Source organism: Pseudophryne corroboree, chromosome 5 (genome assembly GCF_028390025.1).
Source record: "Pseudophryne corroboree isolate aPseCor3 chromosome 5, aPseCor3.hap2, whole genome shotgun sequence".
Taxonomy (NCBI): Eukaryota; Metazoa; Chordata; class Amphibia; order Anura; family Myobatrachidae; genus Pseudophryne; species Pseudophryne corroboree.
This window is the reverse complement of record NC_086448.1, coordinates 647,711,973-647,728,912: the sequence shown is the minus strand read 5'-3', so window position 1 is coordinate 647,728,912 and position 16,940 is coordinate 647,711,973. Positions and strand designations below refer to the sequence as shown.

Below are 16,940 nucleotides of genomic sequence, written 5' to 3'. Positions count from 1 at the left end.
TATGCATGTGGCACTGTACAACATGATGAAAAACGGGGTTATGATATGAGGTCATACATCTACAAACGTCATAATGAAAGGTGTGCAAACAAAAATGGGGTGTGTGTTTGTGATAACTAGGCCATGCCCCCATATTTGCGCATGATAGTGGCTCTTGCTCTTGACTACAGATCTTTTCTGGCTCTTTGCCTCTGACTGGTTGGCCACCCCGGATTTTTGTTGGGACAGATACCACCGAGCTCCCCACGAAAGAACTGGCACTCTAAAAATTCGGTAGGGTATCGGATAATACATGCGGTTTGTGGGTGGGCACGCTTGACACCCCACGAATTTTGGTACACAAACTGTGTTTTCATTATTGGTGGATCGTAATTATTTGATATTTTTTGTGTTATTATTGTGGATTAAAAGCATACTTTCATCATTATCCTCTTCTCCTTTACTTTTTGGATGAGTGTGGACTGCAAAAGAACACCAAAGTCACACCACCAGAAGGAAAAGAAGAGATTATTCTATAAACTTGGTGGCAAGATCAACAGAAAGATTCCATAGGAAGTACCTTGGGGAGACCTGTATAGGGATTGGAAATTGTACCTTGTACCTTGTTCAGAGTGCATTATCCCAGGGGTGCACACAACCGCAAACATCAAACTCTGGGTTGTTGTGACCACCCTAGGGGCTGTTTGCTGCACCATTGTTTGAAGCGCTAGTTATAATTGTTTTTTGTTATACTGATAAAAACACACACAACTATGTTGTTTGGGTGACTGTGAACCTGGAAAGATATACGTGGTATTCTTTGCACCTAGTTGACAGGTGCATTAAATACCACTGAAAGCTTGAGAATATGTGAAAATTACATTGTTTAACATACCTGTAATGAGGGGGACTTAGATTATGTTTAAACTGTTATTTATATAAAACCTTCTTTTCACATAGCATTTTACAAAGAATATTTGATAATTCACAGTAGTCAAATGGAAGCACACATTAACCTACCAGTATGTCTTTGGGAAGGGACTAGATCACCTTAAAGAAACTAACACAATCCCTGAGTGAGCAAACATACTCCATACAGATAGGGTTGTGGCCAGAATGAAGGCCATGACTCCAGCACTTTGAGGCTGCAATACTAACCACTCTATCATCAGTCTATCAACTTAAGATGCAGAATTGCATTATATTGTTTAGGACAGTTGTGGTATTCAGCCGGTTCACACCGATTCTGCAGAAATAGATACCTAATGTCAGGTATGGTTCTGAGAACCATTTGCAGCCCCCACCACCCGCCACAGATCGGATCTCTTACCGATCCGATCTGCGGTTGCGCTCCCAGCTCCCAACTTTACACTCTTGGCGCCAGTGCCGCATCACAGGACAGCTGAGCGCCGGATCAGCTGTCCAATAGTCTGTGCACAGGAGCAGCCTGCGGCTCAGTCATTGGCTGGGCGCGCAGGCAGCAGGGAAGAAGGAGAACCTGTTTGATTCCAGTGGAGGTTGCATGGCTGTGTGTGTGCGGCTTGGAGGAGATAGGGGAGCCAGCTCTCCCTCTCCTGTAAGTAAGGCTAGATGTACTGGGGTTTTTTTTTTTTCTTACGCTACTACTGTCAATCAAATCTAAATTGCACTGGACCATGTGTGTGTGTACATGTATGTGTGTGTGTGTATGTATATATATATATATATATATATATATAGGCAGGCGACGGTGCGGCACTCAAGGCTTGAGGAAGAAAACAACAGGCGACAACCAAGTCTGCAACAACGTTTTAATCTTAATAGATTTTAATCAGGTTACAATCAAACTTTTAAAACATCCTACCTTATATCCCCCACCAACACCATGTGAGCGTGACGTCTGCGCCGGCGTCCCACCCGTGCCGCCGCGGTCCGATGCCGTCAACACGCATCCATCCGCAGTCACCACGGGAGCCCCCGGCCACAGTGCCGCTTGATGACGTCATCGCGCACAAGCGCGATGCACGCCCCCATCACCATAGCAACCGGACAGTGATATGCAAACTGTTAAGAAAAGAAGAACACAAATAGTACAAATAGTACAAATACGTCTGTAAGAACGACATCATGTCAGGATCCATATCCATATATAAAACGAGTATGCACCAGTTAGTCCAACAGAAGGGAATAATACCACACTATATATTGTAAATAACAATCTTATAGGACTCGATCCTTATTATAAATAACCCATAAGGCATTAAACTTATCAAACAAAAGAAAAAATCTTCGTTAAATTTAAATAATTGCAACATTGCACCTAAGGTTAGTTTATCATTAAGCCCTTTAGGTGCCATAACACCCAAACGGATAATCCACTCGGTTTCCTTTTTGATCAACAGTGCCCCTCTATCCCCACCTCTCTCAGATGCTGGGACATGGTCGATCATACGATATCTGAGGCCAGCTAGAGTATGAAGTGCCTCTAAGAAATGTCTTGCTGGCACCGCTCTCTAGCGCTAATTTGATGCTGGAACGATGTACCGCCATCCGCTCCTTGAATTTCCGTTGGGTCTTTCCAATATATGAAAGTCCGCAGTGACAAATAATCTGGTATACGACATAACTACTGTTACAAGTAAGGTGATCCCTAATGATATATTTCTTACCACTATTCGGATGTAGGAAGGTGTCACCCGGAATCAAGTACTTACACGTGGTACATGGGCACCTAGTACAACCTCTGGCTAACCTTACAGAATTACCGGCAACCTCTGACCGTGTTCTAGAGAGATCGTTTTTTACTAATATATCTTTCAGGTTTTTAGAACGAGTATAGCACGGCATCAGATCTTTATCATTAAAAAGAAGTTCCTTGTCAGATTTGACAATCCTCCAAAGCTTTTTGGAAATCCTATTGACATTACGCGAACATGTATTGTATTTGCTAACCCATGGTATATTCTTAAGATTTTTATCTTTATCCGTCTTAATTAATAACTTCTTTCTATCCATATTCAAGACTTTATCCTTAATGTCCAGCAACTGGTCACGATCATATCCACGCTCCCTGAATTTATCTACAAGTGAATCTAGCTGAAGAACTGCAGCGGTCCGACTGCTGTTAATTCTCCAGATTCTTAACATTTGAGAGTAGGGTAAACCCAACTTCAAACTAACTGGGTGGCAACTATTGTAATGGAGTAGGGTGTTCCTGTCAGTGGGTTTAGAATAAACAGTGGTACATAGCTCTCCATCATTCAATGTAATCAATACGTCCAAAAAGGATAATGACATTTGGCTCATAGTCACTGTGAATTTTACCACTGAATCAGAAGAATTGTGTCTCAATATGATCCATCAGCTCACCCTTACTACCTGTCCATATCATCAACAAGTCGTCAATGAACCGTGTATAAAAAATGATTTTACCAGCTATATTTAAATCCTCAAAAAAGATTTGCTTTTCAGTTTTAAACATATACAGGAGCCACTGATGACCCCATCGCACACCCGCTAACCTGCAAATAATAATTGTTGTCAAAAAGAAAATAGTTCATACTCAATATCAACTTTAACAGCTTACAGACTGCAGTTCGCTGTTCAGTGGCAAGATCACTGTATGTTTCTAAATGCTCCTTCACTGCTAATATCCCGTCGTTATGCGGAATGACTGTGTATAAACTAACTACGTCCATAGTCACCAACCATGCATCATGCGGAATCCGCTTTACTTTATCTAATTTGTTAAGTAACATAGTGGTGTCCAGCAAGAAGTATTCTTGACTTTGTACAATAGGTTGGAGAATGGAATCTAAATAAATCGCTGTAGGTTGTAATAAAGAATCCCTGGCGGACACAATTGGACGTCCCGGAGGGGGTGTTAGGCCCTTGTGAACCTTTGGTAAGGTATATAAGAGTGGAGTCTTAGGAAAATCCGGAAGTAATAATGGAAAAATATCCTCATTGATAAGGTCCACCTCTAAAGCTTCCAACAGGACCTTTTTCAGTTCTACTTTAAACTGAGCAGTTGGATCATGGGTTAACATTCTATATACTTCCTTATCCCCCAACTGCCGCAAGGTATCTTTCTTATAGTCTTCTCGATCCTGGAGCACCACACCTCCACCTTTATCAGCGGCTCGTATTATCAGATTGGTGTTTTGAGAAAGAGTTCTTAATGCAGTCCTTTCAGACTGGCTTAAATTGGGATGCGTTTTATAATTCTTGACACATTCCCCTACCTCCTCATCTAACATTCGTGAGAATGTTTTGATGGTGGCACGGTTGGACAACGGTTCAAAAGTGGATGCTTTTTTCAATGCTTGAAGTTTTGGAGGTATATTCATGGTTTCATTTTTATCCATTGATGGTGGATGTTTCATAAAAAATTCTTTCAGTTTTAACTGCCGTATCAAACGGTGTTTTTCCATTTGCCATTGTACCTTATCAAACCCTGTGGAGGGCACAAAAGACAGACCTTTTGACAAGAGACTTTTTTCACTAGCAGTAAGCTCCTAGGACGAGAGATTGTAAATCACTTGCTCTTGTTGGTGGGTGGTTTCTTGGCGACCGGTTGATCTTTGATTTTGTCCACCCCTCCTGTTAAATCTTCTGTGCTTCCTCGTGCCTGCATCCTGGTTAATCGTCCTAAAGGGATGGCAGTTGCAGCTTTGTTTTTATTCTTGTTCTTATTGATGACCTTGCGACGGGCACCACCCGTTTCTGAACCACTGCTGTAAACTGGAGTATCCCATGATGATTCCGTGTCTAATGTTGATTTGGGATGATTGCCATGTCTGAAAAAGGGCCTTCTCCTTTGTTCAACTTGGCGACCACCCTTTAGCCACTGGTATACCTGGTGGTTTTCATAATCTGCCTCCACCTTCCGCAGTTTTTCACTTTTGAATTTTATAAGATCACGTTTGTATGTGGCTATTTGGGTCGCAATTTTACTCACCCAATCGGTTTCTGTATCAGCCTGCAAATTGCACATGTGTGATTTCTCAAAAGCTGTGATTTTATCCTTCAGAATGGCAGATTCCTTTCTTGTTTGTTCAATGATTAGTAGTATTAAATCAAATGAACATTTATTCAAGATGGCGATCCATCGTTTACAGAAAACGGGATCATTGCGACCTATGGTGGGACAGTTACGCACGCTCAGTCCTCTGGGGATTCTTTTACACCTAAAATAGTCACTAAGGGAGACCCCATGAAGGTGGTAATCCACTTCCTTCCTTTTGAGTCTTATCAGGTCGCGGTACACAGTTTCAAGTGGTACATTTTCAATTTGATCTGACATTTGTTCGTTAAGCAAGATTACTTCCGCCTCTGATTCTGAATAACTAAACATTTCTTCCATTGGAAATAGCAATGGATTGAATACAGTATCATCCTGACGGGATTCAGCCATCTTGATGATTTAAGAAAATCACAATCACCCCAGGAAAATGAACATCCACTTATCAAGACTTTCAAAACACTGAAAATACAATTAAATTTATAGCAGCGATCCGTCAAAGAATGCATAAAGTGCTGGTGCAAAAAGATCATTTATAGCAGCGATCAATCAAAGAATGCATAAAGTGCTGGTGCAAAGAGATCATTTTCCCTCTAAAGAAGACTTATTCTCATTTGACTTGTTAATTGTTGAACCTGATGCTTTATAGACAGTCTTAATCCAATCAGTTTGCTTAAAACATGAAGATCTCCACACAAATACACACATTAAAACACCACGTGTTTAAAAGTCCAGTGCAATATGCAAGGCTGAACATGATGAAGCGGCTGAATATTCAAACAAAAGACAGCATGGGTGCCTTGACAAGATACAGGTGGTGAGCCTGTTCCTAATGTAAAAGAGCAATATGTCCGGCACTCCTGTAATGTAGGTTACCTTCAACCGGTGCCCTCGCAAATAACAGGATGCAGGCAGGCGACGGCGCGGCACTCAAGGCTTGAGGAAGAAAACAGGCGACAACCAAGTCTGCAACAACGTTTCAATCTTAACAGATTTTCATCAGGTTACAATCCAACTTTTAAAACATCCTACCTTATATCCCCCACCAACACCGTGTGTGTGTGTATGTATGTATGTGTGTGTGTGTGTGTGTGTGTGTATATGTATATGTATATGTGTATATATATATATATATATATATATATATATATATATATATATATATATATATATATAATACTCTATGCACTTTTCCGCCCTCTGCCAGTCCCACTATCTCTTACGTCCTAGAGGATGCAGGGGACTCCGTAAGGACCATGGGGTATAGACGGGCTCCGCAGGAGACATGGGCACTATAAAGAACTTTACAATGGGTGTGCACTGGCTCCTCCCTCTATGCCCCTCCTCCAGACCTCAGTTAGATCCTGTGCCCAGAGGAGATTGGGTGCATTACAGGGGAGCTCTCCTGAGTTTCTCTGATAAAGAATTTTGTTAGGTTTTTTATTTTCAGGGAGTACTGCTGGCAACAGGCTCCCTGCATCGTGGGACTGAGGAGAGAGAGGCAGACCTACTTAAGTGATAGGCTCTGCTTCTTAGGCTACTGGACACCAATAGCTCCAGAGGGAGTCGGAACGCAGGTCTCCCCTTGCTGTTCGTCCCAGAGCCGCGCCGCCGTCCTCCTTGCAGAGCCGGAAGATAGAAGCCGGGTGAGTATAAGAAGAAAAGAAAGCTTCAAGGCGGCAGAAGACTTCAGATCTTCACTGAGGTAAGCGCGCAGCGGTAACGCTGCGCGCCATTGGTACCACACACTACACACACTAGCGGGCACTGATGGGTGCAGGGCGCAGGGGGGGCGCCCTGGGCAGCAATAAAACCTCTCTATCTGGCATTATAAGGTTGGACACTGCGGAGGCAGTAATTCTTTGAATCCCCCGCCAGTTTGAGTTACTTTGAGCGGGACCGAAGCCCGCCGCTGGAGGGGGCGGAGCTTTGTCCCTCAGCACTAACCAGCGCCATTTTCTCCACAGAGAGCTGCAGAGAAGCTGGCTCCCCAGGCTCTCCCCTGCTGAACACGGTGACACAGGGCTGAAAAGAGGAGGGGGGGCACTTGTAAGGCGCAGTGAGTGTATTAACACAGTGATTAATATAAAAACGCTATTATCTGGGAGTTTATTTTCCAGTGTCAGTTGGTGCTGGGTGTGTGCTGGCATACTCTCTCTCTGTCTCTCCAAAGGGCCTTATTGGGGAACTGTCTCCATATAGATATATCCCTGAGTGTGTGCGGGTGTCGGTACGTGTGTGTCGGCATGTCTGAAGCGGAAGGCTCATCTAAGGAGGAGGTGGAGCAGATGATTGTGGTGTCTCCGTCGGCAACGCCGACTCATGATTGGATGGACATGTGGAATGTTTTAAATGCAAATGTGACCTTATTACATAAGAGATTGGACAAAGCAGAGTCCAGGGAAAAAGCAGGGAGTCAATCCACAGCTTCGGCTGGGTCACCGGGCCCTTCTGGGTCTCAAAAACGTCCCCTATCCCAAATAGCAGACACTGATACCGACACGGACTCTGACTCCAGTGTCGACTACGATGAAGAGAGGTTACACCCTAGGGTGGCAAAAAGTATTCATTATATGATTGTTGCAATAAAAGATGTTTTGCATATCACAGATGACCCCTCGGTCCCTGACACGAGGGTGCGCATGTATAAGGAAAAGAAACCTGAGGTAACCTTTCCCCCATCCCATGAGCTTAACGAGTTATTTGAAAAAGCTTGGGAAACTCCAGATAAAAAACTGCAGATTCCCAAGAGAATTCTTATGGCGTATCCTTTCCCTGCACAGGACAGGGTACGTTGGGAATCCTCACCCAGGGTGGACAAGGCTTTAATACGCCTGTCCAAGAAGGTGGCGCTACCGTCTCCAGACACGGCAGCCCTCAAGGATCCTGCTGATCGCAGACAGGAAACTACTTTAAAGTCTATTTATGAGCATACAGATGCTTTGCTCAGACCGGCAATAGCATCGGCATGGGTGTGTAGTGCAGTTGCAGCCTGGACAGATACCTTGTCAGCTGACCTTGATACCCTAGATAGGGATACCATTTTATTGACCTTAGGCCACATTAAAGACGCAGTCTTATATATGAGGGAGGCTCAAAGAGACGTTGGGCTGCTGGGTTCGAGAGCCAACGCCATGGCGATTTCTGCTAGGCGAGCCCTGTGGACCCGCCAATGGACGGGTGATGCCGACTCAAAGAAGCATATGGAGGTTTTGCCATACAAAGGTGAAGTTTTATTTGGGGAAGGTCTCGCGGACCTGGTTGCCACAGCTACCGCGGGTAAATCTACCTTTTTGCCTTTTGTTCCCCCGCAGCAAAAGAAAACTCCACAATATCAGATGCAGTCCTTTCGGTCGCATAAGTCCAGAAGAGGTCGGGGCTCATCTTTCCTCGCCAGAGGTAAGGGTAGAGGAAAGAGAGAACCTGCTCCGGCTAGTTCCCAGGAGCAGAAGTCCTCCCAGGCTTCTGCTAAATCCACCGCATGATGCTGGGGCTCCACTGAGGGAGTCCACACCAGTGGGGGCACGTCTTCAACTCTTCAGCCAGGTCTGGGTCCTGTCAGACGTGCATCCTTGGGCGATGGATATTGTATCCCAAGGCTACAAACTGGAATTCGAAGAGGTGACCCCTCGCCGATTTTTCAAGTCGGCCTTGCCAGCTTTTCCCCCAGAGAGGGAAGTAGTGTTAGCTGCAATTCAAAAGCTGTGTCAACAGCAAGTGATTGTCAAGGTTCCCCTAGTTCAACAGGGGAAATGGTACTATTCGACCCTGTTCGTGGTCCCGAAGCCGGATGGTTCGGTCAGACCCATTTTAAATCTAAAATCCCTAAACCTGTACTTGAAAAAGTTCAAATTCAAGATGGAATCGCTCCGGCCTGTGATCTCCAGTCTGGAAGGGTGGGATTTTATGGTGTCAATCGACATAAAGGATGCATACCTTCATGTCCCCATATATCCTCCTCATCAGGCGTACCTGAGATTCGCTGTACGGGACTGTCATTACCAGTTTCAGACGTTGCCGTTTGGGCTTTCCACGGCCCCGAGGATTTTCACCAAGGTGATGGCGGAGATGATGGTGCTCCTGCGCAGGCAGGGTGTCACTATTATTCCATACTTGGACGATCTCCTGATAAAAGCAAGATCGAGAGATCAATTACAGAAGAGCGTGTCGCTCTCCCTGAGAGTGCTACAACAACACGGTTGAATTCTCAATCTGCCAAAGTCACAATTGATTCCAACGACTCGACTATCATTCCTAGGCATGATTCTGGACACGGAACATAAGAGGGTTTTTCTCCCGAGGGAAAAAACCCAGGACATCCAGAACATGGTCAGAGACTTGCTAAAACCAAAAAGGGTGTCGGTTCATCAATGCACTCGAGTTCTGGGGAAAATGGTGGCAGCCTACGAGGCCATCCCCTTCGGCAGGTTTCATGCAAGGACGTTTCAGTGGGACCTCCTGGACAAGTGGTCAGGGTCCCATCTACTAATACATCAGAAGATAAGCCTGTCCCCTCGGGCCAGGGTGTCTCTCCTGTAGTGGCTGCAAAGTGCTCACCTTCTAGAGGGTCGCAGGTTCGGCATTCAAGACTGGGTTCTGGTGACCACAGACTCGAGCCTCCGAGGATGGGGAGCAGTCACACAGGGAAGAAGTTTTCAGGGCCTATGGTCAAGCCAGGAGGCTTGTCTACACATCAACGTACTGGAATTAAGGGCCATATACAACGGCCTACGACAAGCGGAGAATCTTCTTCGCGACCTACCGGTTCTAATTCAATCAGACAACGTCACAGCCGTGGCTCATGTAAACCGCCAAGGCGGGACAAGGAGCAGAGTGGCAATGGCGGAAGCCACCAGGATTCTTTGCTGGGCGGAAAATCACGTAAGCGCTTTGTCAGCGGTCTTCATTCCGGGAGTGGACAACTGGGAAGCAGACTTCCTCAGCAGACACGATCTCAATCCAGGAGAGTGGGGACTTCATCAAGACGTTTTTACAGAGATAACAAGTCTTTGGGGAATTCCTTACATAGACATGATGGCCTCACGCCTCAACAAGAAGCTTCGGAGGTATTGTGCCAGGTCAAGGGACCCTCAGGCAGAAGCGGTGGACGCCCTGGTGACACCTTGGGTGTTTCAGTCGGTCTATGTGTTCCCCCCTTTTCCTCTCATCTCAAAAATATTGAGAATCATAAGACAAAAAAGAGTGAGAACAATACTCATTGTTCCAGATTGGCCTCGAAGCGCCTGGTATTCAGATCTTCAGGAGATGCTCACAGAAGATCCATGGTCTCTTCCTCTCAGGAAGGACCGGTTACAACAGGGGCCCTGCGTGTTGCAAGACTTACCGCGGTTACATTTGACGGCATGGCGGTTGAACACCGAATCCTAGCTGGGAAAGGTATTCCAGAGGAGGTCATCCCTACTCTGATAAAGGCTAGGAAGGAGGTGACGGCAAAACATTATCACCGTATCTGGAGGAAATATGTTTCTTGGTGTGAAGCCAAGAATGCTCCTACGGAAGATTTCCATCTGGGCCGTTTTTTCCACTTTCTACAGACAGGAGTGGATATCGGCCTAAAATTAGGCTCCATTAAAGTACAGATTTCGGCCCTATCTTTTTTCTTTTAGAAGGAATTGGCTTCTCTCCCAGAAGTCCAGACATTTGTAAAGGGAGTGCTGCACATACAGCCTCATTTTGTGCCCCCAGTGGCACCCTGGGACCTTAACGTGGTGTTACGGTTCCTGAAGTCTCACTGGTTTGAGCCTCTTCAAACGGTTGAATTGAAATTTCTCACTTGGAAGATGCTCATGTTGTTGGCTTGGCATCTGCAAGGCGGGTGTCCGAATTGGCGGCCTTGTCTCACAAGAGCCCCTATTTGACCTTCCATGTGGATAAAGCAGAATTGAGAACTCAGCCTCAATTTTTGCCTAAGGTGGTTTCTTCATTTCATATGAACCAACCTATTGTGGTGCCTGTGGCTACGGGTGACTTGGAGGATTCCAAGTCCCTGGATGTAGTCAGGGCCTTAAAAATCTATGTAGCCAGAACGGCTCGAGTTAGGAAAACAGAAGCACTGTTTGTCCTGTATGCAGCCAACAAGGTTGGCGCTCCTGCTTCGAAGCAGACTATTGCTCGCTGGATCTGTAACACGATTCAACAGGCTCATTCTACGACGGGATTGCCGTTAACAAATTCAGTAAAGGCCCATTCCACTAGGAAGGTGGCCTTTTCTTGGGCGGCTGCCCGAGGCGTCTCGGCTTTATAACTTTGCCGAGCAGCTACCTGGTCAGGTTCAAACACTTTTGCAAAGTTCTATAAGTTTTATACCCTGGCTGATGAGGACCTTGCGTTTGCTCAGTCGGTGCTGCAGAGTCGTCCGCACTCTCCCTCCCGGTCTGGAGCTTTGGTATAAACCCCATGGTCCTTACGGAGTCCCCAGCATCCTCTAGGACGTAAGAGAAAATAAGATTTTAAACCTACCGGTAAATCTTTTTCTCCTAGTCCGTAGAGGATGCTGGGCGCCCGTCCCAGTGCGGACAAAATCTGCAAGGCTTGTATATAGTTGTTTCTTACATAAGGGTTATTTTACAGTTGTGATCAGTCTTTAGCTGATACTGGTTTTAATTCATACTGTTAACTGGTTGCGTATATTACAGGTTATACGGTGTGGATGGTGTGGGCTGGTATGAATCTTGCCCTTAGATTAACAAAATCCTTTCCTCATATTGTCCATCTCCTCTGTGCACAGTTTCTCTAACTGAGGTCTGGAGGAGGGGCATAGAGGGAGGAGCCAGTGCACACCCATTGTAAATTTCTTTATAGTGCCCATGTCTCCTGCGGAGCCCGTCTATACCCCATGGTCCTTACGGAGTCCCCAGCATCCTCTACGGACTAGGAGAAAAAGATTTACTGGTAGGTTTCAAATCTTATTTTTCCGTCCTCTGCTAGTCCCACTCTACTATACTTAAAATGGTCATTAGGACATAGAACCTGTTAATTTATTTGAATCCCACCACTGTTTAGGACCTAGGGGCAGGGCCGGCTCCAGGCATACTAGCACCCTGAGCGAGAAAATGTAAAAGCGCCCCCCAACCCCTATGCGCGCGCCGAAGGCGCGCGCGCTTCGGGGAAAGTGGGCGTGGCCTCCTGGGAAAGTGGGTGTGGCCTCGTAACTTCATATTATTAAACTATAAATAAATATATTTTTTCACACCCCCTCTATGCACACAATTAGCAGCCTTATGCAGAACAGCCACAGTAGTGTTCCTTACACACAATGTCTCCAGTGTAGTGCCAGCTACACATGACATGCCCCGCAGCAGTGCCAGCAACACATGACATGCCCCGCAGCAGTGCCAGCTACACATGACATGCCCCGCAGCAGTGCCAGCTACACACAATAGACCCCCAGCAGTGCCAGCTACACATGATAGTGTTCACGTTTTAGGGCAGGGTGCTGATCACAAGGAGGGCACATTTTTAAGTAAGGAGGGCAAAATGATGTACATACTGTAATGCTTGGTGCTCCTCCACCCACATGCTGAAGCAGGGACAGTGCGCGCCGAAGGCGCGCAGCAAAAATTTAGGGGCGTTGCTTCGTGGGGAAGGTGCATGACCACAGAATAGTGGCAATTCGCATTACACCACATAGTAGTGCAGCTAATACACTTTGCACCAGGTAGAACCTCCTATACACTTTGCGCCAGGCAGAGCACGTTAGACACTTTGCGCCAGGCAGAGCACGATAGACACTTTGCGCCAGGCAGCGCACGATAGACACTTTGCACCGGGCAGCGCACGATAGACACATTGCCTAGCCACAGACGCCTAGTAGATACACTACATGATATGCCCCCCAGCAGTGCCAGCTACACGTGACATGCCCGCCAGCAGTGCCAGCTACACGTGACATACCCCCCAGCAGTGCCAGCTACACGTGACATGCCCCCCAGCAGTGCCAGATACATAAATGGCCACACAGTGCAGATATGCCCCCAGTGCCAGATACATAAATGCCCCCACAATGCCAGATACATAAATGACCACACAATGCCAGATGCATCAATGACCCCTCAGTGCCAGATACATAAGTGCCAGATACATAAATGCCCCCAGTGCCACAAAACATAAATGCCCCCACAGTGCCAGATAAATAAATGCCCGCCGTGCCACAAAACATAAAAGCCCCCACAGTGCAGATATGCCCCCACAGTGCCAGATACATAAATGCCCCCAGTGCCAGAAACATAAATGCCCCCACAGTGCCAGAAACATAAATGCCCCCACAGTGCAGATATGCCCCCACAGTGCCAGAAACATAATGCCCCCACAGTGCCAGAAACATAATGCCCCCACAGTGCAGATATGCCCCCACAGTACCAGAAAAATAATGCCCCCACAGTGCAGATATGCCCCCACAGTGCCAGAAAAATAATGCCCCCACAGTGCCAGAAAAATAATGCCCCCACAGTGCAGATATGCCCCCACAGTGCCAGAAAAATAATGCCCCCACAGTGCAGATATGCCCCCACAGTGCCAGAAAAATAATGCCCCCACAGTGCAGATATGCCCCCACAGTGCCAGAAAAATAATGCCCCCACAGTGCAGATATGCCCCCACAGTGCCAGAAAAATAATGCCCCCACAGTGCAGATATGCCCCCACAGTGCCAGAAAAATAATGCCCCCACAGTGCCAGAAAAATAATGCCCCCACAGTGCAGATATGCCCCCACAGTGCCAGAAAAATAATGCCCCCACAGTGCCAGAAACATAAACGGCCCCACACAGTGCCAGACAGATTTTAACTTACCTGTCACTGACACTGCGGTGCTGCTGGGAGCCGGGAATACTGCTGTGGGCGCGGGCGGGCCGCGGACGGAGGTTCGAAACTGTCTGCACGCTATGCACGCTGCGCGGCGCCGGCGTCCAACGTCAGACGCCGGCGCCGCACAGCGCGCTGCATAGCGCGCACACAAGCGGCCGGTAATGGGACAAACAGAGGCTGGCTCCAGGCAGGAATATGGCGGCCGCAGCGTGCGGCGCCCTGTAAGAGTGGCGCCCCGCGCGGCCGCTCTAGTCGAACATGCCTGGAGCCGGCCCTGCCTAGGGGGGAATTCAATTTGACACGTTTATTTAATTTGTCTATGCTCACTGTCTACCCCTTTTGTGTCACTCAGATCTGTTAGCCCCTCACCTTTTAGATTGTAAGCTCGCAAGAGCAGGGACTTCTTTCCTCTTGTGCCTTTCCTTTTCTTACTTACTTCATACTCCCTTTGATGGCACCTAACCCCGGGTTTTCTATACCTGTCTTATATTGTCATGTACTGCAAGTGCGGTTTTCTAGTTTGCTCATTTGATTATGTAATGTGTAATGGGCGCTGCAGATCCCTTGTGGCACCATATAAATAAAGGATAATAATAATAATAATAACGGGTGTGAAAAAGGGTGGTAGCCTCAGGCTTTAACACCCAGGACTATTCAATTAGAGACCCTTTTTCTTGCCCAGAAAACGGACTGTTTTTGGGTGTTAACACATACAATTCTGGATAAGTTCCCAGACCTATATGTTTACTGATTTGCAGGCTGTCTTCTGGGTTTATTGAACAGTCCCCGGGGATCAGTTGGTCCCCAGTCAATTACTGCTGCTAATCTAATCCCCCCCCCCCCCCCCCCCCATATTGTGATATGCTGTTGCAGTTATTTGTTGTCCTATATCTTATCTATAGCATTTACTATCCTGCTTTACCAACACAGCAGCATGCTGGATGCGCATACTCACCGTTAGTGAAAAAATGGAAACTATGACAGGACAAAAAGTAGTGCACTGCTTTGCTTTAGTAGGACTTTGGTGATATGTTTTTATCTCTTCCCCCTTTATTTTTTTTTAAGATTACCCAGATGGTACAAATTCTACAGATTTCACTGCGCAGTCAATGATGTATCTGCCTGAAAACTTCACTTTCTCTCCACACAACCTCTGTCCAGAAAAGCTGCCTTTTATGCGTAAGTATTTTCATTTATCTATTCAGAGTTTTAGTCTAAGTATTGTAACCTGACATGTCTTTGCAAGGAATTTGCAGGAAGCTTCCAAAGTCACCATCCTGTATTTTCAAACCTAATAATAGAAAATGTGGTATGTGTGATATGTTTTTCCTATGCAACTTATTATTTGACTACAAAAGTACATGGCTTGCTTTCAAACTACTGACTACAGTCACAAAAGGTGACCAGTTATCTAACCAAGTAGCACATACTGCAACAATAGTTCTGTCTTCTTCTCTTTAGTGAATTTATCTTTATTTAATTTATGCTAAATCTCCTTTGTTGGCAGTCCCACTTATTTTCTATAAATACAGATGTGTCCTTCCACATCCTTGCTTCAGTCACGTTAATCAGCCCTTCTAGTCACGCCGTGCCGTGACCCGGTATCGCCGAGCGTCTTTATGTTCCGTATAAATGGGGACAGGATACACACGTATCTTATGCTGATTAAAACGATATGCAGCATGCCTGTATTCTGTGTGTGACTGCGGCTGTATCTGCATACAAAATGCTATGCTACAGTGTTAGCAAATCATGCCACAGTCAAACCGCAACGTAGTTATGTTTTTTATTGAACAACTGGTTTTCTGTTCTGAAAGTGTTAAGGAGCATATTGTGTTGCTCCTGAGGTACATAGATGATTTGTTCCTGATTTGGCGGGGTGACATTGTGGGCCTTCAATCGATATTGGAGGAGCACAATGCCACAGATAACCCAATTAAGTTCACCTATACTTACAGTAGGGTGTCGCTAGATTTTCTTGATGTGCATGTTTCTATTATAAATCGTGGTATACACACTAGCCTTTTTTCTAAAGCTACGGATAGAAACACGCTATTGCAAGCCCAGAGTTGCCATCCGCGTTCTTTGGTTAATGGTTTACCTTATTCACAAATGCTGAGTCTTCCACCGGATTTTCGGCAAAGAAAGATGTCTGACATTAGCAGAGCAGCCCAGGAACTTCCGGCTAACTAGCGCCTGGAACCTCCTGCTGCGTGACGTATTGAGGCTAGATGTATGAGGACACATCTGTAATTTCATTCCTTCTCTAAAGGTGGGTACGCACTGGCCGATATATCGGCCATTCTATTGAATGGCCGATATATATCGTGGGTCCGTCGGCCAGTGTGTACGGGCGATATGTCTGTGAACTACGTCGTTTACAGACATATCGAGTCAGCTCCGCAGCACAGGCGGCTGGCTGGTCGCTTTGTCTGTACGGGCGACCAGCCGGCTGCCTGTACACATGCTGCGGCAGCCGGCTGTGATTGACAGCTGAACTGGGCGGGCGTGTGTACACGCCCACACAGTTCATGACGTCAGTACCAGACGGATCGGGCAGTGTGTATGCACAGCACACTGCCCGATACAGCCATAGATATATCTGCAGATCAATTGATCTACAGATATATCTATCAGTGTGTACCCACCTTAAGAATCAGTGGGGGTGGGTGGGAGGGACTCAATTCCTGGTATTGATGCGATGTGCACTTCTGGAACGTTACGTCTCATTCTACAGGCACGCTTGTTTTCTCTTGCACCTCATAGAGGCCATGGCATAACTTGTGATGACGGAACTACCATACATGCCTCATATGTGCACAGCTGTGCATCATAGCCCGTATTTTTGTATTTTATGTAATTATCTGGTGATCACTGCATGATAACTACTAAGAGGGCTTATCATTCGAAAGAAGAGACACCCCTTTTTTTTTTTTAAAAGGGAGCTCCATGTGTGTGCGGGCTGTTATGGGAGAGATAATGCCCGATGTAATGTCCCCCCGCCCCTCATATCTTCATAAAAAACACACGATTCTGCGTAGCGTTGGGTGATATTTGATTACTAGACAATTGCACTTAACAGGCAGCATCATTTATACTTAGGGACTCCCATCGTCCAAACATTTGTGCAGGTGT

At 46.2% G+C, this 16,940-nt stretch overlaps 1 protein-coding gene across 1 annotated transcript in view; it reads left to right on the top strand.

Moving 5' to 3' along the window:
* Positions 1 to 16,940, top strand: part of B4GALT6 (beta-1,4-galactosyltransferase 6) — a 242,363-nt gene that overhangs the window by 173,698 nt on the left and 51,725 nt on the right. Inside the window, exon 3 of the mRNA XM_063923646.1 lies at positions 14,871 to 14,984. Within this exon, the coding sequence (XP_063779716.1) occupies positions 14,871 to 14,984 (114 nt within the window). The remainder of the gene's footprint in view (positions 1 to 14,870; positions 14,985 to 16,940) is intronic.